The sequence below is a fragment of the Capricornis sumatraensis genome, chromosome 1, assembly GCF_032405125.1.
Source record: "Capricornis sumatraensis isolate serow.1 chromosome 1, serow.2, whole genome shotgun sequence".
In the NCBI taxonomy this organism is placed as follows: Eukaryota; Metazoa; Chordata; class Mammalia; order Artiodactyla; family Bovidae; genus Capricornis; species Capricornis sumatraensis.
In genome coordinates this window covers 205959465-205986147 of record NC_091069.1, presented here as the reverse complement: position 1 = coordinate 205986147, position 26683 = coordinate 205959465, and the positions used below count along the sequence as shown (strand labels likewise).

General features: G+C 40.4%; 1 protein-coding gene across 1 annotated transcript in view; it reads right to left on the bottom strand.

Moving 5' to 3' along the window:
- WDR49 (WD repeat domain 49) overlaps nt 1-26683 on the bottom strand; it is a 159592-nt gene that overhangs the window by 68355 nt on the left and 64554 nt on the right. The window contains exon 7 of the mRNA XM_068968895.1: nt 13275-13508. Within this exon, the coding sequence (XP_068824996.1) occupies nt 13275-13508 (234 nt within the window). The remainder of the gene's footprint in view (nt 1-13274; nt 13509-26683) is intronic.

The window sequence follows — 26683 nt, the reverse complement described above, 5'->3', positions numbered from 1 at the left end:
AAATCAATGAAATTAAAAATAAAAAATCATTAAAATTAATGAAACCAAAAGCTTGTTCTTAGGGAAAAAAATTTTAAAGTTGATGATCCCATCCAGGCTAAGTAAAAAAAAAAATGACAAGGGATGCACATTGCCAACATCAGAAATCAAAGAGAGAACATCACCCAAGACCCCATACACATTAAAGGGATTATAGAGGTATGCTAAACAACTCTATGCTTACAAAGCTGATAACCTAGATGAAATGGGCTAATTTGTTGAATGACATAATCTGTCCAAACTCACATAAGAAGGAGTCTGAATAGGCATATATATATATATGAAATTAAATCAATAGCTAATAGTCTTCCAAAACAGAAAGCAGCAGATATGATTCTTTAATGAGTTTTACAAAACATTTAAGGAAGGAATTATGTCAACTATATACAATCTTATTCAGGGAAAAGAAGCAGAGGAAATACTTCTAAGCTCATTTTACCAGCATTACCAAAATCAGACAAAGACATACAAGCAGAGAAAAGTATAGATCTATATCCTCATGAACATAGTGGCAAAAATACTCAACAAAATAATTTCAAATCCAGCAAAGCATAAGAAGCATTATATTGGTTCAACTTCTGAATATTAATACAAACCATCATATCAATGCAATATCATCATAAAATTAATACAATATAATAATCATATCATTCACCAGAACAGGTGAATTTAATTCAGATCACCATTACATCTACTGTTGTGGGTAAGAACCCCTTAGAAGAAATGGAGTAGCCCTCATAGTCAACAAAAGAGTCCAAAAAGGAAAACGTGGGTGCAGTCTCAAAAATGACAAAATGATCTCTGTTTGTTTCAAAGGTAAACCATTCAACATCATAGTGATCCAAGTCTATAGTTTCAAAGGTAAACCATTCAACATCATAGTGATCCAAGTCCATGCATCAACTACTGATGCTTAAGAAGCTGAATGGTTCTATGAAGACCTAAAAGACCTTCTAGAATTAACACACACACACACACACACACACAAAAGATGTCCTTTTCATCATAAGGGACTGGAATGTAAATGTAGGAAGTCAAGAGATACCTGGAGTAACAGTCAAGTTTGGCCTTGGAATACAAAATGAAGCAGGGCAAAGGCTAACAGAGTTTTGCCGAGAGAACACACAAGTCACAGCAAACACGCTCTTCCAACAACACGAGACAACTCTACACATGGACATCACCATTGATTATATTCTTTGCAGCCAAAGATGGAGAAGCTCTATACAGTCAGCAAAACAAGACTGGGAGCTGACTGTGGCTCAGATCATGAACTCCTTATTGCAAAATTCAGACTTAAATTGAAGAAACTAGGGAAAACCATTAGGCCATTCAGGTATGACCTAAATCAAATCCCTTACAATTATTCAGTTCAGTTCAGTTCAGTTCATTCGCTCAGTCGTGTCCGACTCTTTGCGACCCCATGAATCGCAGCACGCCAGGCCTCCCTGTCCATCACCAACTCCCAGAGTTCACTCAGATTCACGTCCATCGAGTCAGTGATGCCATCTAGCCATCTCATCCTCTGTCGTCCCCTTCTCCTCCTGCCCCCAATCCCTCCCAGCATCAGAGACTTTTCCAATGAGTCAACTCTTCGCATGAGGTGGCCAAAGTATTGGAGTTTCAGCTTTAGCATCATTCCTTCCAAAGAAATCCCAGGACTGATCTCCTTCAGAATGGACTGGTTGGATCTCCTTGCAGTCCAAGGGACTCTCAAGAGTCTTCTCCAATACCACAGTTCAAAAGCATCAATTCTTTGGCACTCAGCCTTCTTCACAGTCCAACTCTCACATCCATACATGACTACTGGAAAAACCATAGCCTTGACTAGACAGACCTTAGTTGGCAAAGTAATGTCTCTGCTTTTGAATATGCTATCTAAGTAACAAATAGATTCAAGGGACTAGATCTGATAGACAGAGTACTGAAGAACTAAGGACAGAGTTTAGTAACAATGTATATACAAGGCTACGATCAGACCATCCTCAAGAAAAAGAAGTCAAAAAAAAGGCAAAATGGCTGTCTGAGGAAGCCTTACAAACAGCTTAGAAAAGAAGAGAAGTGAAAGGCAAAGGAGAAAAGGAAGGATAGATCCATCTGAATGCAGAGTTCCAAAGAATATCAAAGAGAGATAAAAAAGCCTTCTTCAGAGAGCAGTGCAATGAAATACAGGGAGACAACAGAATGTGAAAGACTAGAGATCTCTTCAAAAAAATTGGAAATTCCAAAGAAACATTTCATGCAAACATGGGCACAATAAAGGACCGAAACAGTATAGACCTGACAGAAGCAGAAGACATTAAGAGGAGATGGCAAGAATACACAGAAGAACTATATAAAAATGATCTTCATGACCCAGATAACCATGATGGTGTGATCGCTCACCTAGAGCCAGACATCCTGAAGTGTGAACTCAAGTGGGCATTAGGAAGCATCACTACAAACAAAGCTAGTGGAAGTGATGGAGTTCCAGCTGAGCTATTTCAAATCCTGAAAGATGATGCTGTTAAAGGGCTGCACTCAACATGCCAGCAAATTTGAAAACTCAGCAGTAGCCCAAGACTAGAAAAGGTCAGTCTTCATTCTAATCCCAAAGAAGGACAATGTCAAGCAGTGTTCAAACTACTGCACAATTCCACTCATCTCACATGCTAGCAAACTAATGCTCAAAATTCTCCAAGTTAAGCTTCGACAGTATGTGAACCAAAAAATTCCAGATGTTCAAGCTGGATTTAGAAAAGGCAAAGGAACCAGAAATCAAATTTGGCAACATCAAATGGATCATAGAAAAAGCAAGAAAATTCAAGAAAAACATCTGCTTCACCGACAACGCTAAAGTCTTTGTGTGGATCATAACAGACTGGAAAATTCTTAAAGAGATGGGAATACCAGACTACCTTACCCACCTCCTGAAAAACCTGTATGCAAATCAAACTGGACATGGAATAACAGACTGGTTCCAAATTGGGAAAGGAGTACATCAAGGCTGTATATTGTCATCCTACTTATTTAAATTACATGCAGAGTACACCATGCAAAATGCCAGATTGGATGAAACACAAGCTGAAATCAAGTTTGCTGGGAGAAATATCAATAACCTCAGATATGCAAATGACACCACCCTTATGGCAGAAAGCAAAGAGGTACTAAAGAGCCTCTTGATGAAAGTCAGAGTGAAAAAGCTGGCTTAAAACTCAGCACTCAAAGAACAAAGATCATGGCATCTGGTCCCATCAGTTCGGTCACTCAGTCATGTCCAATATTTTGCAAACCATGGACTGAATCACACTGGGCTTCCCTGTCCATCACCAACCCTCAGAGCTTACTTAAAACTCATGTCCATCGAATCAGTGATGTCACCCAACCGTCTCATCCTCTGTCGTCCCCTTCTCCTCCTGCCTTCAATCTTTCCCACCATTGGGATATTTTCAAATGAGTCAGTTCTTTGCATCAGGTGGCCAGAGTATTGGACTTTCAGCTTTAGCATCAGTCCTTCCAATGAGTATTCAGGGCTGATTTCCTTTAGGATGGACAGGTTGGATCTCCTTGCAGTCCAAGGGACTCTCAAGAGTCTTCTCCAACATCACAGTTTAAAAGCATCAATTTTTTGGCACTCAGGTTTCTTCACAGTCCAACTCTTCACATCCATACAAGACCACTGGGAAAACTATAGCCTTGACCAGACGGAGTTTTGTTGGCAAAGTAATGTCTCTGCTTTTCACCATGCTGTCTATGCTAGTCATAGCTTTTCTTCCATGGAGTAGGCATCTTTTAATTTCATGGCTGTAGTCACCATCTGCAGAGATTTTGGAGCCCAAAAATATAAAGTCACCGTTCCCATTATTTCCCATCATTTGCCATAATGTGATGGGACAGGATGCCATGATCTTAGTTTTCTGAATGTTGAGCTTTAAACCAACTTTTTCACTCTCCTCTTTCACTCTCCTCTTTCAAGAGGCTCTTTAGTTCTTCTTCATTTTCTGCCATACAGGTGGTGTCATCTGCATATCTGAGGTTACTGATATTTCTCCCGGCAGTCTTGATTCGAGCTTGTGTTTCTTCTAGTCCAGCGTTTCTCATGATGTACTCTGCATATAAGTAAAATAAGCAGGGTGACAATATACAGCCTTGATGTACTCCTTTCCCGATTTGGAACAAGTCTGTTGTTTCATGTCCACTTCTAACTGTTGCTTCCTGACCTGCATACAGATTTCTCAGGAGGCAGGTTAGGTGGTCTGGTATTCCCACCTCTTCAAGAATTTTCCACACAGTCAAAGGCTTTGGTGTAGCCAATGAAACAGAAGTAGATGTTTTTCTGGAACTCTCTTGCTTTTTCAATGATTCAAAGGATGTTGGCAATTTGATCTCTGGTTCCTCTGCCTTTTCTAAAACCAACTTCAACATCTGGAAGTTCACGGTCCACATATTGTTGAAGCCTGGCTTGGAGAATTTTGAGCATTACTTTGCTAGCGTGTGAGATGAGTGAAATTGTGTGGTAGTTTGAGCAATCTTTGGCATTGCCTTTCTTTGGGATTGGAAGGAAAACTGACGGTTTCCAGTCCTATGGCCACTGCTGAGTTTTCCAAATTTGCTGGCATATTGAGTGTAATACTTTCACAGCATCATCTTTTAGGACATGGCAAATAGATGGGGAAACAAAGGATACAGTGACAGACTATTTTCTTGGGCTCCGAAATCACTGCAGATGGTGACTGTAGCCATAAAATTAAAAGACGCTTGCTTTTTGGAAGAAAAGCTGTGACCAACCTAAACAACATATTAAAAAGCAGAGACATTACTTTGCCAACAGAAGTCCCTATGGCCAAGCTATGGTTTTTCAAGTAGTCACATATGAATGTGAGAGGTGGACAATAAAGAAAGCTGAGCAGCAAAGAATTGATGCTTTTGAACTGTGGTGTTGGAGAAGACTCTTGAGAGTTCTTTGGACTGCAAGGAGATCAAACTAGTCAATCCTAAAGGAAATCAGTCCTGAATATTCACTGTAAGGACTGATGCTGAAGCTGAAGCTCCAATATTTTGGCCACCTGATGGCTTAGAAAAGACCCTGATGCTGTGAAAGATTGAAGGCAGGTAGAGAAAGGGACAACAGAGGATGAGATGGTTGGATGGCATCACTGACTCAATGGACATGAGTTTGAGCAAGCTCCAGGAGTTGGTGATAGACAGGGAGGCCTGGTGTACTGCAGTCCATGGACTCTCAAAGAGTTGGACACAACTGAGCGACTGAACTGATATGAAAAAGAAAAAACACATGATTATATCAACAGATAAAAAAAATAGCAAGTGGCACTAACACCCACTTATGATTAAAAACTCTCATCAAATAAGAATAGAGGGAACTTTCCTTCACTTGACAAAAAATATCTACAAAAATCGTACAGCTACTATTATACTTAATAGTGAGAACTTTGCAGCTTTTTTACTAAGATCAGGTACAAGGCAAGGATGTTCCCTCTCATTATACCTTTTCAACATTATACAGAAGCTTGGCATAATGCAACAAGAAAAGCAAAAGAAGGGGAGTTATAAAGTTTGAGAAGAAAGAAATAAAACTGTCTCTGTAAGCAGATGACATGATCCTCCATGTACATGCATGCATGCTCAGTTGCTTCCATTGTGTCTGACTCTTGTGATCCTATGGACCTTAGCCCACCAGGCTCCTCTATCTATGGGATTCTCCAGGCAGGAATACTGGAGTGAGCTTCCATTTCCTTCTCCAGGTGATCCTCCCAAAAGAGGGATCCAACCCCGTGTCTCCTACGTTGCAGGTGGATTCTTTACCACTGACCCACTGGGGAAGCCCAGTCTTCTGTGCAGAAAATCTTAAAGAACGGACCAAAAACATTTCCTGGAACTAAGAAGCAATTACTGCAAGATTACAGGTTACATAGTTAATACACAAAAGTCAATCATTTTCCTATAGAGCAGCACTGAACAAGTAGAATTTAAAAATAATATCACAGTACAATGTACATTAACATCCACAAAAGTGAAATACATGTAAGTCTAACAAAATATGTATAAGATCTATATGAGGTGTACTTCAAAACTCTGATGAATGATATAAAACACTATTTAAATGAGAGATCATCCAGATTCATGGTTAGGAGGACTCAGCATAGTTCATGTGTGCTAAGTCGCTTCAGTCATGTCCAGCTATTTTCAAGATCATCTCAATTTTGCTGTGAACCTAAAAATGTTCTTTTAAAAAATTGTTTTTAAAAAAAGAAGTCTTTTAAAAAATAGCTGAATCAGTGATAATGAGAGAGCCTGAGGAAAGGGTCATTTCTTATCATGTGGTTGATTTAAATGCAGCTTTTATACAGAAAATTTGAAAATATTTACCAAGGTTACTGACATAAACACTCTCAGTTCAGTTCAGTCACTCAGTCGTGTCCAACTCTTTGTGGCTCCATGAATTGCAGCACACCAGGCCTCCCTGTCCACGAATTCCTGGAGTTCACTCAAACTCATGTCCATCGAGTCGGTGATGCCTTCCAGCCATCTCATCCTCTGTCGTCCCCTTCTCCTCCTGTCCCCAATCCCTCCCAGTATCAGAGTCTTTTCCAATGAGTCAACTCTTCGCATGAGGTGGCCAAAGTACTGGAGTTTCAGCTTTAGCATCATTCCTCCCAAAGAACACCCAGGACTGATCTCCTTTAGAATGGACTGGTTGGATCTCCTTGCAGTCCAAGGGACTCTCAAGAGTCTTCTCCAACACCACAGTTCAAAAGCATCAGTTCTTCAGTGCTTAGGTTTCTTCACATTCCAACTCTCACATCCACACATGACCACTGGAAAAACCATAGCCTTGACTTCAACGGAACTTTGTTGGCAAAGTAATGTCTCTGCTTTTCAATATGCTATGTAGGGTGGTCATAACTTTTCTTCCAAGGAGTAAACGTCTTTTAATTTCATGGCTGCAATCACCATCTGCAGTGATTTTGGAGCCCAGAAGAATAAAGTCTGACACTGTCTCCACTGTTTCCCCATCTATTTCCATGAAGTGATGAGACCAGATGCCATGATCTTCGTTTTCTGAACGTTGAGCTTTAAGCCAACTTTTTCACTCTCCACTTTCACTTTCATCAAGAGGCTTTTTAGTTCCTCTTCACTTTCTGCCATAAGGGTGATGTCATCTGCATATCTGAGGTTATTGCTATTTCTCCCAGCAGTCTTGATTCCAGCTTGTGCTTCTTCCAACCCAGTGTTTCTCATGATGTACTCTGCATATAAGTTAAATAAGCATGGGGACAATATACAGCCTTGACATGCTCCTTTTCCTATTTGGAACCAGACTATTGTTCCATGTCCAGTTCTAACTGTTGCTTCCTGACCTGCATACAGATTTCTCAAGAGGCAGGTCAGGTGGTCTGGTATTCCCATCTCTCTCAGAATTTTCCACAGTTTATTGTGATCCACACAGTCTATGACCCACTAATTCTAGTTCTAGGAATTTATCTTACAGATGTTTCCTTACTAGTGCCAAAATTTGTGCATTCAAATTACTATATTATCTGTATAACAAAAATACTGGAAGCAATCTAAATGTCCATAAAAACTGATTAATAAAATTTGGCATACCCGTTAAATAGAATACCATGCAGCTGTCAGAAAGAAAGAGGATATTCTGGGTAATGAGATAAATAAAATGATCGCTAGGCTGTATTGTTGGGTGGAAAATCAATGTACAGAGCAGTGTTGCTGTGCATATAACATACTACTGTTTGTGTAAAACCACATAATTAATATTCTTAAATATTAAGAATTATTATACACATCTATTTTAAAGTGAGTATACATATTTGTGACAAAAAATACATATATACTTGTGTTTGAATACAACAGCCCTTAAAGGGTGCTCATGGATCTCATGAACTAGTTGCTTCCAGCAAAGGAACCTGGTAGGTAGAAACAGTGATAAAAGGAAATTTTTACTGTATACCCTTTGTCTTTTTTAGTTTTGTAACACTGAAATGTGGTATTCCTTCCAAGCCATCACTTTTAAATAAACACCTATTTATATGTACATACACATGCATGTAAGTGTGTATATATTTTGGCAAGCACAATATTAGTTCCCCAATCAGGGATTGAACCTGGGTTCCCTACAGTGGAAGCATGAAGTCTTAACCGCTGGAACTCCAGGGGAGTTCCTTGATCTACCCTTAAGACTAAGGCATTTCCTATGTCTTCAGCAAGTGACCAGAGCTCATAGCCTCAGTATTGACATGTAAGCAAGTACACCCTTAAGCTGACCAGTGAAGAAAAGCCACATTAACACAGGTCACTTGAAGCCCAGCAGTAAGCAGGCAAGGAGAAAGCTTTCATCCATGTTCATCTAATTCTGTTCAAAGGAGAAACTCATTGATTTCGCCCTAAATACAAGCACTAAAGAGGCATAATGTCTTGTAAAGTGGAGATAAATTTCCCTCAAGCTTGTCCACTTCCCTCTACTCAGATTTTACAATTCCCACAGGAACTATGTATTGAATTGGTTAGACTCTCAAACATCACAATTCCCCCAAAATCGTGGGCAGAAAAGAGGACAGGAGACGCATTGTCACTAAAAAATTATACCCTAACCCCATTTTAAATGAATGATTGACATCATGTTTCTTGTAAAAGTTGGTCCTCAAGAAACAAACACGACTGTAGGTAAAGAAGGTCTAATCTTCAAATTTTCAAAGACAACATCCCATGGTGAATAACAGGAACAATATCAGAGATCGCAGGAGTCCTGCCAGAGGCTGCCAGGCAGTCGCTGCCTGACATGTCTCTTTATATGATTAATGTGTTTACTCTTAAAGATTGGGTAACATAGTAAGATTCAGGAAGCAATTTATGTACTAAATTATCCCATATACATATATTTTAACTTTGAAATTCATTCTTAAGATTTTGCCTTAGAGAGAGAAAGTCATGAGTGTGAATAAATTTATGCATAAAGAAATTCATAACAGCAAAATGCTCATCAAGGCAAATGGATCAGTAAATTATGATACACATACAGTGGGACTCTGTGCTGCTTTTTCAAAATGATGGAGGAGATCTACATTAGACACAAGGAATTAATTCCAATATGTCATAGAGTAAAATGTAGGTTATAGAACCATATTCAGGTGAACTAGCCTATGCACAGAGAGGTATTTAGAAGATGTTGATGATATTTGAGCAATATTTAGTTCCTTATTTGAACTCTACAGCATTATTGTAATTTCTTGTAATAAGCAAGTATTATTTTACAAAAAGTAAATTATTTCAATGGGAAAAATAGTGAATATCACTGTTAGGATTTTATAATGCCTATTTACATTTAGCCTAACTATGTCTAGATGCAAAATGCACTGAAACATCACCTGTTTTACAAAAGCACATCATTAGGATAAGTCAGAAATTTTCTCTTTTTCAGTTTATATGATATCTACAAACATATTTTTAAAGTTCCCCAACAATCATGGGTTTTTAAGAAAAGCTTCACTTAAGAATTCTATGCAAAGACAATTCATGAGAACTACCTCCAGGATATTGTGTGACTTTGATTCTTTCAAAATTGTGCATTCCAAGGACTCCCTCATCCTGTCCCAACTTGTTCTGCCACTAGCTGAGAGGGTAAGCTTTGCTGAGTGAAATAAAGCTCACAGTCTGTTTTCAAAGTCTCTGCGTGGCTTAACATCACTTTCTTAGATTAGGATGTGAAGGTACCAAAATGCAGGAAGATGAGTCACAGAAATATGCCATGTCACTTTCAAATAGGAATAATGGGAAGTTCTCATTGATGACCGAATAGAATGAAATAATAATAAGGCGTAGCAAAGTGTTGAAATGGCAACATGTTGTCATGTTTTCATTCGATTCAGATAAAGGGAAAGTCTTTCAAAAAAAAACACCAAACCAAATAACCTAAGAGCACCAGCAGACTGAAAAAGCATGGGTTCCTTTTGAACTTAGATTTAGAAATAGCAACAATCGACCAAATCTAGAATTGACCATTCGTTGCTGTTCAGGAGAGTGTTGGGAGTTGTAGGAAAATATGAACGTGAAAGACAAGAATCTTCCCCTTTTATCAAACATGGGAGGAGAGAAAGTGAGCATTTAGGTAACTGTTTAGCTGGATAACAACTAGAAATGCAAGGGAGAGAGGTGTGGCAGATGTTCCTGGAGACGTCAGATGCAGAGAGGACCAGAGAGGAGTCCCAGAACTGAATGTTAAGCAGCAAGAACTGCAGTGGCAGAGAAGGAGAGGGGCAGGAAAAACCACTTCCTCATCTCACGGGGCCAGAGGCAAAGCCCTATTCAGGGATCCCTCTGCCTTTCTAACTCTTTTCAACTTCTGCTTTCATATGTCACATGGGTACAATAACGAGTAAGAAATATCAAGATGTAAATAAGGAAGAGGCGTATTAAAAGCATCACCCTTCAACCTGAGAGGTATGGGGGAACCGGGGAGACTTGCCTGGGCTGACTGCCTGGGAGGAAGGAGAACTACCTCTGAGAAGCAGGACGCAGCAAGGTGATGCTGCAGATAGCCACTGCTACCATATCATGTCTATGCCTGCCCCCCAACACACAGACACACACACTTTTGAAAATCAGTAAACCGAAGCTTAGACACAGGACGTAGTCTGCCAAACATTTGAACTCTCTTTTCTCTCTGTGTTCTCAAAACTTTGATCTTTTTATTTTACACTATTAAAAAGTACTGAAGAATCCAAATAGCTTCTATTTATCTGGGAGACAGAGATAGAGATAAAGACAAAAACAGAGAAACCCATGTATTTACCACATTAGAAATTTAAACTGAGATTGTAAAGTAAAATAAAGTAAAAATAAAAATTTTTTTAAAAAATTGTTAAAACACATAAATACAAAAGCGCATTGTGCCATCAGTCATCACATAGCCTCTAGGAAACACCACTGTACACTCATGAAACAATGAGAGTGGAAAAAAGTGGACAACAGATTAATGTTATAATGAAAATAGTTTTGGTCCTTTGAAAGGGTCTGACTTCTCCAGAGATCTGAGATCACACTGTAAGCACCAATTGCTGTTCTAACCTCAAGTCTATATTTTTCAAAGACTAGATCTTGGTTCATTGAGTGAATGGCATTCACAATCTGACTCTAAGCTCCTTCCACTGTCTCAAGTCTCCCAATATTTGCTAAGTACCCACAAACTAGTCACTCCAGAATAAACCCTCTCCCTGAAAAAAAAATGCCTTGTTTATGCTTAAACAGGTGGCCATGTTGTACCATCTGTCTGGAGCTACTTCATTCTCTCCTTTCAGAGGTTCCCACTGGAGATTTCAGGGCTCTGCTAAACTGTCACCCACCCAGCCCCAGGCAGAAAGGTCCTCTTTCCAAGGATAGCACTTTGATTTTTCCTCTCTTCGTTTTGCTCTACTCCATTGTTTCTTTGTGAGTGAGTCATGTGTCTGGTCCCCTGATATCACCCCACAATCCTTGTAATGAGCACTTGCCCAGCAGTGAGCTCTGGAAAGATTCTCTGTATCTGAATCTCCTTGAACTATGGGGGTGAAGAAACTTTGTGGTATGTGAATCTTTGAATCCTCATTCTGGCACCTGACACTTGTTCAAAACAGTTTCATTTGTTTTATCTAACTACTTTGAAATGATCAGTTATCACTGGCTGATGGGTCTGTGGGTGATATTGTTTCCTTTGTACTTGACTGCAATATATATTTTTTGCAATTATAAATGTTACACAATGTTAAAGTGTTTCTCCATAGTTTAGCTGATAATAGGAAACATTTCTGTATAATACACAGCTCTACGTACTTTATACACACTTTAACGTTGCATTTAATTCTTTATACTTTTGACCTCAGAAATAAAAGAGGCATCAATATCCAAATCATTTGTACAGAGATTCTTTGCATGTAATATTCCACATGTGCATATTCTGTTGTTGCCTATAACTGGCATATCCTTGTGTTATTTTGGCTTTATCTTCATATTCCAAATGGAAGATTCCAGACTTTCTTCTCCAGACCTGAATTCCTCTTGGAAAATTGCTCATCTTATGGTCAGGCAATATATGATCATACCATCTACACATAAACTCAGCACTTTAACTGCAAATCTCAATTAGCAGAACATTCTTCTGGAAAGAAATATATCTCTCAGTGGCCACCAGGGAGCCAAATTAACTGGCTGCCTTCATATAGTTCAGTAAAACATTTACTAGGGAATGTTTCCCCCACAGATGGAATTCGAAATGGATTGTTTTGTAAAGGACTTTTATCTCCTAGAATAACCAGCACAGTATTTGAAGTAGTGACTGACACACTACTCATTACTAACAAAGGCCTTTCCTCCTGTTGCACACCATCTGAACTACTCATTTCTGCGTGGATGCAGAAGCTTCTGCAGAAAGGAAAGTAGAATGGGCTGGAGTTATTGTTTAATCAGCCATAAGCTGGATACTGGCTGTCGGCTTGCCTCCTGCTGTTCGGTGACTGTCAGGCCTGGGGTGATCATGGCCTCACACTAAGCTCCAAGGGCAATGAAAAGGATTGCTCCACTCCCTCCACGATACCCACAGGCTGGCCCTCCCTGTCCTCTAAGAAGGGCTGTGGTCCTTGTGGCATCTCCACTCCAGAGCAGCCCATTTTCTCATTGACATGCAGGGAGTGCTCCCATAAGCAAAGGCTGCAAAGCATCATTAACGTGGTGGGGAGACAAACAACACTCGAGCTGCATACCAAGTGGCAGCACATTTAACAGAATCATTTTATTATGAATACATTCTGGGCCTGCCACAGCGAGCCACTCGCCGAAACTGTGCCGGCAAAATGGATCTTTGCTAATTACATTTCATGCATATTTCAGATCTTTCCACAGGGATGCAGGGGGATGGTGATGGTGTGCGTAAAAGGGAATTTTACAGCCAGGTTCACTTGCATTTGGCATCAAGAGCCAAACTAGTGGGTAACAAAGATAAGTTCAATTACATTCCATGTTGTGTTTGCTTTAGCTGGAATACTTCCTCTGAGTAACTCTATCAGTGCTGCTGCGGTCGCTGGTTGAAAATGAAATTACTCTCCAAATCCACCCGAATACACATTATTGCAGAAAAGCACACAGCTTAAATCATTTCTTTCCCACCTTTCCTTTTCTATATTTGTCCCCCGATTGAATTAAGGAACTGAATGTGGGCACATGTTAGGAGAGTGACAGAAAAGCATCATTACCTGCTTCAAGACTGAACTGTAAAGTACACAAGTGACTGCCTTCTTGTGGCTTGTCACCCTCTTGCCGGCTTCACTTTTCATTGCCAGCAAAGCTAGCTGGTTATTGAATGAGATGAAGAGTCGTCCGTGGGCTTCATCAAAGTGGAAGAGACACCTGAAGTCCTGACTCTTGGGGAAAAAGCAAGAGATCCTCTGGATGGACAGTTGATGCTGAATATCCCAGAGTCTCAAAACCTGCAGGAAAAGTAACAGAGTCATAGGACTACATCAAGAATAATTCTAATTTTCTAACCAAATTTTCTCTAGCTCACCCTCAACATCAGGCAGGCTCCCCATAGCACTGTTAACTGTTCGTCCTTATCCTATAAAACACATTTTTTTTGGATTTCCCTTCTCTGTTTCAGTATTTCCTCAACTGTAATCTCTTCTAGGGAAGGGATTTTGTTTTGTCTCAGTCCTCAGAAAAATGGTTGCATTAAGAAAGGCAATGCCAAAGAATGCTCAAACTACCGCATAATTGCACTCATCTTACATGCTAATAAAGTAATGCTCAACATTCTCCAAGCCAGGCTTCAGCAATACATGAACCGTGAACTTCCTGATGTTGAAGCTGGTTTTAGAAAAGGCAGAGGAACCAGAGATCAAATTGCCAACATCTGCTGGATCATGGAAAAAGCAAGAGAGTTACAGAAAAATATCAATTTCTGCTTTATTGACTATGCCAAAGCCTAAACTGTATAAAATTCTGAAAGAGATGGGAACACCAGACCACCTGAATTGCCTCTTGAGAAATCTGCATGCAGGTCAAGAAGCAACAGTTAGAACTGGACATGGAACAACAAACTTGTTTCAAATAGGAAAAGGAGTACGTCAAGGCTGTATATTGTCCCCCTGCTTATTTAACTTATATGCAGAGCACATCATGAGAAATGCTGGGCTGGAAGAAGCACAAGCTGGAATCAAGATTGCCAGGAGAAATATCAATAACCTCAAATATGCAGATGACACTACCCTTATGGAAGAAAGTGAAGAAGAATTAAAAACCTCTTGATGAAAGTGAAAGTGGAGAGTGAAAAAGTTGGCTTAAAGCTGAACATTCAGAAAACGAAGATCATGGCATCTGGTCCCATCACTTCATGGGAAATAGATGAGGAAACAGTAGAAACAGTGTCAGACTTTATTTTGGGGGGCTCCAAAATCACTGCAGATGGTGATTGTAGCCATGAAATGAAAAGATGCTTACTCCTTGGAAGAAAAGTTATGACCACCCTACATAGCATATTCAAAAGCAGAGACATTAGTTTGCCAACTAAGGTCCGTCTAGTCAAGGCTATGGTTTTTCCTGTGGTCATGTACGGATATGAGAGTTGGACTGTGAAGAAGGCTGAGCGCTGAAGAATTGATGGTTTTGAACTGTGGTGTTGGAGAAGACTCTTGAGGTCCCTTGGACTGCAAGGAGATCCAACCAGTCCATTCTGAAGGAGATCAGCCCTGGGATTTCTTTGGAAGGAATGATGCTAAAGCTGAAACTCCAGTACTTTGGCCACCTCATGTAAAGAGTTGACTCATTGGAAAAGACTCTGATGTTGGGAGGGATTGGGGGCAGGAGGAGAAGGGGACGACTGAGGACGAGATGGCTGGATGGCATCACCGACTCCATGGACATGAGTTTGAGTGAACTCCAGGAATTGGTGGACAGGGAGGCCTGGCGTGCTGCAATTCACGGGGTCGCAAAGAGTCGGACATGACTGAGCGACTGAACTGAACTGAACTGTGTTAGGAAGAATAATTGTCTTCAAAGATATCCAACTGCTAATTCTTGGAAAATGTAAAATTAAGGCCTTTGAGATTGAGAGATAATCCTGGTTGATTTGGACCAGTCCAGTATCATCACAGGGCTTCCCAGTGGCTCAGTGGTAGAGAATCCATCTGTCAATGAAGGAAATGTGGGTTTTATCCCTGGGTCAGGAAGATCCTCTGGAGATTGAAATGGCAATCCACTCCAGTATTCTAACCTGGGAAATTCCATGGACAGAAGAGCCTGGCAGAGTCCATGGGGCCACAAAAGAATAGACATGACTTAGTGACTGAACTTTTTCACTCTCCTCTTTCACTTTCATCAAGAGGCTTTTTAGTTCTTCTTCACTTTCGGCCATAAGGGTGGTGTCATCTGCATATCTGAGATTATTGTTATTTCTCCCAGCAATCTTGATTTTGGCTTGTGCTTCCTCCAGCCCAGCGTATCTCATGAGGTAATCTGCATATAGGTTAAATAAGCAGGGTGACAATATACAACCTTGACACACTCCTTTTCCTATTTGGAACCAGTCTGTTGTTCCATGTCCAGTACTAACTGTTGTTCCCTGACCTGCATACATATTTCTCAAGAGGCAGGTCAGGTGGTCTGATATTCCCATCTCTTTCAGAATTTTCCAAAGTTTATTGTGATCCACACTGTCAAAGGCTTTGGCATAGTCAATAAAGCAGAAATAAATAGATGTTTTTCTAGAACTCTCTTGCTTTTTTGATGATCCAAAAGATGTTAGCAATTTGATCTCTGGTTCCTCTGCCTTTTCTAAAACCAGCTTGAACATCTGGAAGTTCACGGTTCATATATTGTTGAAGCCTGGCTTGGAGAATTTTGAGCATTACTTTACTAGCATGTGAGATGAGTGCAATTGTGTGGTAGTTCGAGCATTCTTTGGCATTGTCTTTCTTTGGGATTGGAATGAAAACTGACCTTTTCTAGTCCTGTGGTCACTGCTGAGTTTTCCAAATTTGCTGGCATATTGACTGCAGCACTTTCACAGCATCATCTTTTAGGATTTGAAATAGCTCACCTGGAATTCCATCACCTCCACTAGCTTTGTTCATAGTGATGCTTTCTAAGGCCCACTTGACTTAAGATTCCAGGATGCCTGGCTCTGGGTGAGTGATCACACCATCATGATTATCTGGGTCATGAAGATCTTTTTTGTATAGTCTTCTGTGTATTCTTGCCACCTCTTCTTAATATCTTCTGTTTCTCTTAGGTCCATACCAATTCTGTCCTTTATTGAGCCCATCTTTGCATGAAATGTTCCCTTGGTATCTCTAATTTTCTTGAAGAGATTTCTAGTCTTTCCATTCTGTTGTTTTCATTTATTTCTTTGCATTGATCGCTGAGGAAGGCTTTCTTATCTCTCCTTGCTATTCTTTGGAACTCTGCATTCAGATGGGAATATCTTTCCTTTTCTCCTTTGCTTTTCACTTCTCTTCTTTTCACAGCTATTTCTAAGGCTACCTCAGACAGTCATTTTCCTTTTTTGCATTTCTTTTTCTTGGGATTCTCTTGCTCCCTGTCTCCTGTACAATGTCATGAACCTCTGTCCATAGTTCATCAGGCATTCTGTGTATCAGATCTAGTCCTTTAAATCTATTTCTCACTTCCACTGTATATTCGTTAGGGATTATACCTGAATGGTCTAGTGGTTTTGCCTACTTTCTTCAATTGAAGTCTGAATTTGGCAATAAGGAGTTCATGATCTGAGCCACAGTCAGCTCCTAGTCTTGTTTTTAGTAGAGAGTTAAAACAGTCTCCTAGACTGTATAGAGCTTCTTAATCTTGGGCTATGAAAAATATAATCAATCTGATTTCAGTGTTGACCATCTGGTGATGTCCATGTGTAGAGTCTTCTCTTGTGTTGTTGGAAGAGGGTGCTTACCATAACCAGTGCATTCTCTTGGCAGAGCTCTATTAGCCTTTGTCCTGCTTCATTCTGTACTCCAAGGCCAAATTTGCCTGTTACTCCAGGTGTTTCTTGACTTTCTTCTTTTGCATTCTAGTCCCCTATAATGAAAAGGACATCTTTTTGTTGTTGTTGTTAATTCTAGAAGGTCTTGTAGGTCTTCATAAAACTGTTCAACTTCAGCTTCTTCAGCATTTCTGGTCAGGGCATAGACTTGGATATTACCATGATATTGAATGGTTTGCCTTGGAAACGAATAGAGATCACTCTATCGTTTTTGAGACTGCATCCAAGTACTGCATTTCAGACTCTTTTGTTGACTATGATGGCTACTCCATTTCTTCTAAGAGATTCTTGCCCAGAGTAGTAGATATAATGGTCATCTGGGTTAAATTCACCCTTTCCAGTCCATTTTAGTTCGCTGATTCCTAAAATGTCGATGTTCACTCTTCCCATCACCTGATTGATCACTTCCAACTTGCCTTGATTCATGGACCTAACATTCCAGGTTCCTTTGCAATATTACTCTTTACAGCATCGGACCTTGCTTCCATCATCAGTCAAATCCACAACTGGGTGGTGTTTTTGCTTTGGCTCCGTCTCTTTATTCTTTCTGGAGTTATTTCTCCACTGATCTCCAGTAGCATAATCGGCACATACCAACCTGGGGAGTTCATCTTTCAATGCCTTATCTTTCTGCCTTTTCATACTGTCCACGGGGTTCTCAAGGCAAGAATAGTGAAGTCGTTTGCCTTTCCCTTCTCCAGTGCACCACATTTTGTCAAAACTCTCTACTATGATCCGTCCACCTTGGGTGGCCCTACATGGCATGGCTCATAATTTCATTGAGTTAGACAAGGCTGTGGACCATGTAATTAGATTGTTAATTTTCTGTGATTATGGTTTTTAGTCTGTCTGCCCTCTGATGGAAAAGGGCAGACAGACTGCCCTTATTGCAGAAAGTGAAGAAGAACTAAAGAGCCTCTTGATAAAAGTGAAAGAGGAGAGTGAAAGTGTTGGCTTAAGGCTTAAATTAAGAAAACTAAGATCTTGGCATCTGATCCCATCACTTCATAGCAAATAGATGAGGAACCAGTGGAAACAGTGACAGACTTAATTTTGAGGGGCTCCAAAATCACTGCAGATGGTGACTGCAGCCATGAAATTAAAAGATGTTTCCTCCTTGGAAGAAAAGTTGTGACCAACTTAGACAGCATATTAAAAAGCAGAGACATTACTTTGCCAACAAAGGTCCATCTAGTCAAGGCTATGGTTTTTCCAGTGGTCATGTGTAGATGTGAGAGTTGGATTGTGAAGAAAGCTGAGCACCGAAGAACTGATGCTTTTGAACTGTGGTGCTGGAGAAGACTCTTGAGAGTCCCTTGGACTGCAAGGAGATCCAACCAGTATCTCAGGAAATTAGTCCTGAATATTCATTGGAAGGACTGATGTTGAAGCTGAAACTCCAATACTTTGGCCACCTGATGCAAAGAGATGGCTCATTTGAAAAGACCCTGATGCTGGCAAAGATTGAAGGCGGAAGAAGAAGGGGAAGACAGAGGACAAGATGGTTGGATGGCATCACCAACTCAATGGACATGAGTTTGAGTCAACTCTGGGAGTTGGTGATGGACAGAGAGGCCTGGTGTGCTGCAGCCCATGGGGTCACAAAGAGTCAGACACAACTGAGTGACTGAACTGAACTGAACTAAGTGACTAAACAACAATATAGCCACAGGGAGATTAAAGTTACAGAATGTAAGATCAACTCTGCCGAGGGCTTCCCTGGTAGCTCACTCGCCCGCAATGCAGATGACTGGGATTTGATTCCTGGGTTGGGAGGATCCCCTGGAGAAGAAGTGGCAAGTCACTGCAGTATTCTTGCCTGGAGAATTTCATGGATATAAGAGCCTTGGCAGGCTACAGTCCATGGGGTCTCAAGAGTCAGACACGACTCAGCAACTAAAACCACCACCAGTGTTCCTGGTTTGGAGGATGAAGAAAAGGGGCTATGAACCAAGGGAGTTGGAAAAGGCAAGGAAACAAATTCTCCTCCAGAGCCTCCAGAAAAGAAGACAGCCCTGTGAGTATGTTGATTTTAGTCCAGTGAGACCCAGGCTACCATTCTAACCTACAAAACATAAAAGGTGTGCTGTTGCAAACCATTGAGTTTGTGGTTATCGGTCAAAGTAGCAGAAGAAAACGAATACAATCTCTTTCTCTGTATAGCTAGTGAATAGATAATAGGTAGATAGATAGATAATATATGTATTTTTTGTGAAACAAAATTCTTTACTGTCTGCGTTACCAGGGATGTCCATTAAAGGAATCAAGTTCAGATAACACAGGCAATTAAGGCACAAAAATGCCACACACGTGGAGAAGCACTGAAGGAAATGGGAAGAGGGGCTCTGCAGATGCCAGTGTTGCCACCGTCAGTCACGGAGTAGAAGTAACACAGCTCAGTGAGGCAGAATCAGGCTTTCCTGGCTGCTCAGAGGGTATGGAATTTGGCTGCAATGCAGGAGACCCAGGTTCAATACCTGGGTGGGGAAGATCCCCTGGAGAAAGGAATGGCTACCGACTCCAGTATTCTTGCCTGGAGAATTCCATGGACAGAGGAGCCTGGCGAGCTACAGCCCATACAGTTGGAGAGAGTTGGACATGACTGAGGGACTAATACTTTCAGTGAGGGAGAGTCAGAATGAGAGGGAAAAACCCTTCCAAAGGGGGCTTCAGGCCAGTTCTAGGGCCAGACTTCTTCGGTTGTCATCTTGCCTCTGTCCCTTACTGCAGAGTGAACTCTAGTAAGTTTCTTTGTCTCTCTGAATTTTTGATGTGCTACCTACCTGAAAAGTGAAAGGGAAAGTCACTCAGTCATGTCCAATTCTTTGCAACCCCATGGACTATACAGTCCTTGGAATTCTACAGGCCAGAATACTGGAGTGGCTAGCCACTTCCTTCTCCAGGGGATCTTCCCAATCCAGGGATCAAACCCAGGTCTCTCACATTACAGGTAGATTCTTTACCAGCTGAGCCACCCCCTAGCCAGCTGAGAGAAGCCCAAGAATACTGGAGTGGGTAGCCTACTCCTTCTCCAGTGGATCTTCCTGACCCAGGAATCGAACCAGGGTTTCCTGCATTGCAGGCAATTCTTTACCAACTGTGCTATCAGGGAAGCCTGGTACCTATGTAATCTGACCCTATAAAGATTGAATGAGAGCCCATGTCAAGCATTTGGCATGATGAGCTGTACGTAGTAAGTGCCCAATAAATGTTTTATTATTAAATGTATTTTATTCCTTTTTATTACATAAATATTAGAACCTTAGAGCAGAAAAAGTTTCTTTCAAATTAACTAGTGTGCTTTATCCAGTGTGAGAATTACTTCTAAATTATCTATAACAGATGGCCTCTTTACACAAGTGTTTATTACTCCATAAGGCAAGTGACCCTGTAGTTTTAACCTATTTTAAACGTTATACTCCTTTGGGGGAAAGAATCAGTTGAAAACGATGGCCCATCCCCTCCTCTTAAATGCACATGTTCATATATGAGCACAATACTCCATGTAATTTCTTTGGATACATAGACACACAAATCTCCCATGCAGATCCTGGGATCCCATGGGATAGGAATTCCTATAGCATTATGATAAGCCAAAGACTTCCTCTTCTACCTTTTGATTCTATCCTACTCTCTTTCCCTACATCTACATAAGCCTCTTCATACAGCTCTTGTCCAGGGTAGATGACCCCAGTTCCTTCTAAATCATAGCATCATTTGTAGATCCCACTCTTGATTCTCTCACTTTGTCTTTTTGTTTTTTTTAACTTTCTCTCCAGGGAGGTTGGTCATCCAGGCCTTGATAACTTTTTCTAAAAAATGTAATAAGATATGTCCATTGTGTAATACCCAATAGCATCAAAATGGTTTTTTTTTAATCAATTCATCCCTCTCAATCCCACTCTCAGAGACAGCATTCTTTGACTCTTTCTGAGTTATGGTTTTCTCCCTAACACCAAATAATAGCTGTTTGTGTGTGTGTGTGCATGCATGTGTGCTTGTGTGAATAGAGCAAATATTAATTGTACATTGAATAACACGCTCTTCTGAAAGAAATACTTACTTACACTCCTATTCTCCCTTTCTCATCCCCTTTACCCAATCTAACCATTGTATTTTTTAGTCCTAAACATTGTGTGTGTTAAGTTGCTTCAGTTGTCTCTGATTCTTTGTGACCCCATGGACTGTAGCCTGCCAGGCTCCTCTGTACATGGGGATTCTCCAGGCAAGACAACCGGAGTGAGTTGCCATTCACTCTTCCAGGGGATCTTCCCCACCCAGGGATCGAACCTATGTCTCCTGTGGCTCCTGCACTGCAACTGGATTCTTTACCCCTGAGTCACCAGGGAAGTCCTAGTGTCATACATTTTAAAATACTATACTTACACATGCTTCAGCAATATGTGAACAATGAACTTCCTGATATTCAAGCTGGTTTTAGAAAAGGCAGAGGAACCAGAGATCAAATTGCCAACATCCGCTGGATCATGGAAAAAGCAAAAGAGTTCCAGAAAAACATGTATTTCTGCTTTATTGACTATGCCAAAGACTTTGACTGTGTGGATCACAATAAACTGTGGAAAATTCTGAGAGAGATGGGAATACCAGAGCACCTAACCTGCCTCTTGAGAAATCTGTATGCAGGTCAGGAAGCAACAGTTAGAACTGGACATGGAACAACAGACTGGTTTCAAATAGGAAAAGGAGTACGTCAAGGCTGTATATTGTCACCCTGCTTATTTAACTTATATGCAGAGTACATCATGAGAAATGCTGGACTGGGATAAACACAAGCTGGAATCAAGATTGCCGGGAGAAATATCAATAACTTCAGATATGCAGATGACACTACCCTTATGGCTGAAAGTGAAGAGGAACTAAAAAGCCTCTTGATGAAAGTGAAAGTGGAGAGTGAAAAAGTTGGCTTAAAGCTCAACATTCAGAAAATGAAGGTCATGGCATCCAATCACATCACTTCATGGGAAATAGATGGGGAAACAGTGGAAACAGTGTCAGACTGTATTTTTTTGGGCTCCAAAATCACTGCAGATGGTGACTGCAGCCATGAAATGAAAAGATGCTTACTCCTTGGAAGAAAAGTTATGACCACCCTACATAGCATATTGAAAAGCAGAGACATTAGTTTGCCAACTAAGGTCCGTCTAGTCAAGGCTATGGTTTTTGCAGTGGTCATGTATGGATGTGAGAGTTGGACTGTGAAGAAGGCTGAGGGCCGAAGAATTGATGTGTTTGAGCTGTGGTGTTGGAGAAGACTCTTGAGAGTCCCTTGGACTGCAAGGAGATCCAATCAGTCCATTCTGAAGATCAGCCCTGGGATTTCTTTGGAAGGAATGATGCTAAAGCTGAGAAACTCCAGTACTTTGGCCAACTCATGTGAAGAGTTGACTCATTGGAAAAGACTCTGATGCTGGGAGGGATTGGGGGCAGGAGGAGAAGGTGACGACAGAGGATGAGATGGCTGGATGGCATCACCGACTCGATGGACGTGAGTCTGAGTGGACTCCTAGAGTTGGTGATGGACAGGGAGGCCTGGCGTGCTGCGATTCATGGGGTCGCAAAGAGTCAGACACAACTGAGCGACTGAACTGAACTGAACACATTAATTAATGTACCATCAATAGAAGACAGTATATCTCTACTCACCAATATATAACAAGAACATCTTAGGGTCCCCAAGGGTCTATTTAAGCAAAGTGCTCAGAATTGAGCCAATATTTCAAGCGTGTTCTAACCACTGTTACAGACAATGTGACTTCTTTAAACACCTTATTTTTACATTAGCTGAATAAGCTATTCCAACATGCATTGCCCTTAACTTGAGGTCCTGACTGAGTAAAACTCTAAATCTTATTCCCATGAATAAACAATCAAGGTAAACATCTAATATTCTACCTTCAAAAATCTGATGCTGTAAGCTAAAATTAGGATTTTTCTAGTTTCAAAGTATATGAATAAAATTTTGAATCCTAATTATATTATATTGATAACTCCTCCCTGATTTATCCACATATCCCATGGAATACAGTAGATGGTAAATAGATATTTTCTTAATTTGTTGAAGGCTGTGGTTCATCTAATGACTATGTTTTTATCCAGCTCATTGATGAAAAATATTAGCTAGTATAAGTCCAAAAATATAACACTTCCATAAACAAAGCTTGCCTCAACTTCTACAAGGTTATTTACCCAATTGCAGATCTCATCTAATTCACAAGAAAATGTTATGAGGATTTTTCAGAAATCTTGCAGAAATAAGGATGCTTGGGGTAAACCGGATCATGGCATCCAGTCCCATTACTTCATGGCAAATAGATGGGGAAACCGTGGAAACAGTGGCAGACTTTATTTTGGGAGGCTCCAAAGCCTCTTGATGAAAGTGAAAGAGGAGAGTGGAAAAAGTTGGCTTAAAGCTCAACATTCAGAAAATGAAGATCATGGCATCTGGTCCCATCACTTCATGGGAAATGGATGGGGAAATAGTGAAAACAGTGTCAGACTTTATTTTGGAGGGCTCCAAAATCACTGCAGGTGGTGATGGCAGCCATGAAATTAAAAGACTCTTACTCCTTGGAAAGAAAGTTATGACCAACCTAGACAGCATACTAAACAGAGACATTACTTTGCCAAAAAAGGTCCATCTAATTAAGGGTGTGGTTTTTCCAGTGGTCATGTATGGATGTGAGAGTTGAACTGTGAAGAAAGCTGAGCAATGAAGAAGTGATGCTTTTGATTTCCTTTAGGATGGACTGGTTGGATCTCCTTGAAGTCCAAGGGACTCTCAAGAGTCTTCTCCAACACCACAGTTCAAAAGCATCAATTTTTCGACACTCAGCTTTCTTTATAGTCCAACTCTCACATCCATACATGACCACTGGAAAAACCATAGCCTTGACTAGACAGTCTTTGCTGACAAAGTAATGTCTCTGCTTTTTAATATGCTGTCTAGGTTGGTCATAACTTTCCTTCCAAGGAGTAAACATCTTTTAATTTCATGGCTGCAGTCACCATCTGCAGTGATTTTCAGTCAGTTCAGTTCAGTGATGCCATTCAGCCATCTCATCCTCTGTCATCCCCTTCTCCTCCTGCCCCCAATCCCTCCCAGCATCAGAGTCTTTTCCAACGAGTCAGCTCTTCGTGTGACATTTAGTCACATTCAATTAAATGAAAAATTAAAAATAGATGAGTGATAACCTCTACTCTATGACACGTGACTTCCTGCTATCAGCAATCAAAACTAGAGGTGCTTTTTAAAAATCATAATGTGTAACTTTATTAATTTTTCTTAAAATTAATTTTTACTTTTCTTCTTTCCCTCCTTCCCTTGAAGAACCCTTAATTCTCATAATTAGTGATCCTACTAAGTTCCCTTCCATCTTTAACTATCTGATTTTTATTTCTGCTAAGAATCAAAGCCAACAACATTTATATACTGTCATCAATGTACAACACAGTGTTTCTTTTTTTTAATTTATTTATTTTAATTGGAGGCTAATTACTTTACAATATTGTAGTGGTTTTGCCATATCTTGACATGAATCCACCACGGGTGTACATGTGTTCCCCGTCCTGAGCCCCCTCCCACCTCCTTCCCCATCCGATCCCTCTGGGTCATCCCAGTGCACCAGCCCCGAGCATCCTGTATCATGCATCAAATCTGGACTGGTGATTCGTTTCACATATGATATTATACATGTTTCAATGCCATTCTCCCAAATCATCTCACCCTCGCCCTCTCCCACAGAGTCCAAAAGACTGTTCTATATATCTGTGTCTCTTTTGCTGTTTCACATACAGGGTTATCATTACCATCTTCCTATAATTCCATATATATGTGTTATTATACTGCATTGGTGTTTTTCTTTCTGGCTCACTTCACTGTGTATAATAGGCCCCAGTTTCATCCACCTCATTAGAACTGATTCAAATGTATGCTTTTTAATGGCTGAGTAATACTCCATTGACATAATAGGCCCCAGTTTCATCCACCCCATTAGAACTGATTCAAATGTATTCTTTTTAATGGCTGAGTAATACTCCATTGCAACACAGTGTTTCTGTCCTCCCAGAAATAATGTCATGGCATGTGACTTCCCATATGATTTTCAATTTTTCCTATACTTACATAATTTATGATAGTGATTCTTAATCTTGATGATAGAAATACCAATGGTGTTTGAGAAAATGCTTATGTTTGGGCCCTTTTCCAAAACCAATTAAATCAGACTCTCTGAGGATGGGGCTCAAGCATGAGTTTTCTTTAATTTCCCAAGTATTTCCATTGTATTATACTTTAGCTTCTCAACTTGCTTTTAAGGTCAATGCTAATCTCCTTGAACAAGGCCTCTTTCTCTCAGCTTAATCAGTAATATCATGTGGCTTGGCTTTCAGTTCAGTCACTCAGTCATGTCCAACTCTTTGTGACTCCATGAACCACAGCACGCCAGGCCTCCCTGTCCATCACCAACTCCCAGGGTCCACCCAAACCCATGTCTATAGAGTCGGTGATGCCATCCAACCATCTTATCCTTTGTCGTCCAGTTCTCCTCCTGCCCTCAATCTTTCCCAGCATCAGGGTCTTTTCAAATGAGTCAGCTCTTCACATGAAGTGGCCTAAGTATTGGAATTTCAGCTTCAACATCAGTCCTTCCAGTGAATACCCAGGACTGAGCTCCTTTAGGATGGACTGGTTGGATCTCCTTGCAGTCAAGAGTCTTCTCCAACACCACAGTTCAAAAGCATCAATTCTTTGGCACTCAGCTTTGTTTATAGTCCAACTCTCATATCTGTACATAACTACTGGAAAAACCATAGCCTTGACTAGACAGACCTTTGTTGACAAAGTAATGTCTCTGCTTTTTAATATGCTCTCTAGGTTGGTCATAACTTTCCTTCCGAGGAGTAAGCATCTATTAATTTCATGGCTGCAGTCACCAACTGCAGTGATTTTGGAGCCAGAAAAATAAAGTCAGCCACTGTTTCCATTGTTTCCCCATCTATTTGCCATGAGGTGATGGGATGCTATGATCTTAGTTTTCTGAATGTTGAGCTTTAAGCCAACTTTTTCACTCTCCGCTTTCACTTTCATCAAGAGGCTCTTTAGTTCTTCTTCACTTTCTGCCATAAGGGTGGTGTCATCTGCATATCTGAGGTTATTGATATTTCTCCCAGCAGTAGTGATCCCAGCTTGTGCTTCCTGCAGCCCAGCGTGTCTCATGATGTACTCTGCATATAAATTAAATAAGTAATATCATGTGGTTTGGCTTTAAAAGCCAGATAACTGTTCTCCCCTAATCAGCCTATATCTCTTTAATCGTGAAAAATATCTCACATTAATTCTATTTTCTTTGCAAAATGTCACTTAAATAACTACTTATTATTTGAGAATTCTTGATTTTCCTCTTTTTTATGTTCATGTTGACTTCTGGAAGAGAATTATGCCACATTCCAGAAAGGAGTATATTTAATATCATTTTACATTCCAAATATCTTGAGATGTTTCCTTTATTCTTAGTAGGGAAAATAAAGAAATGGACAAATATCCAGGCTTAAAAATTATCATTGAGTAAATGATTATTTTTTAATTTATATTTTCCA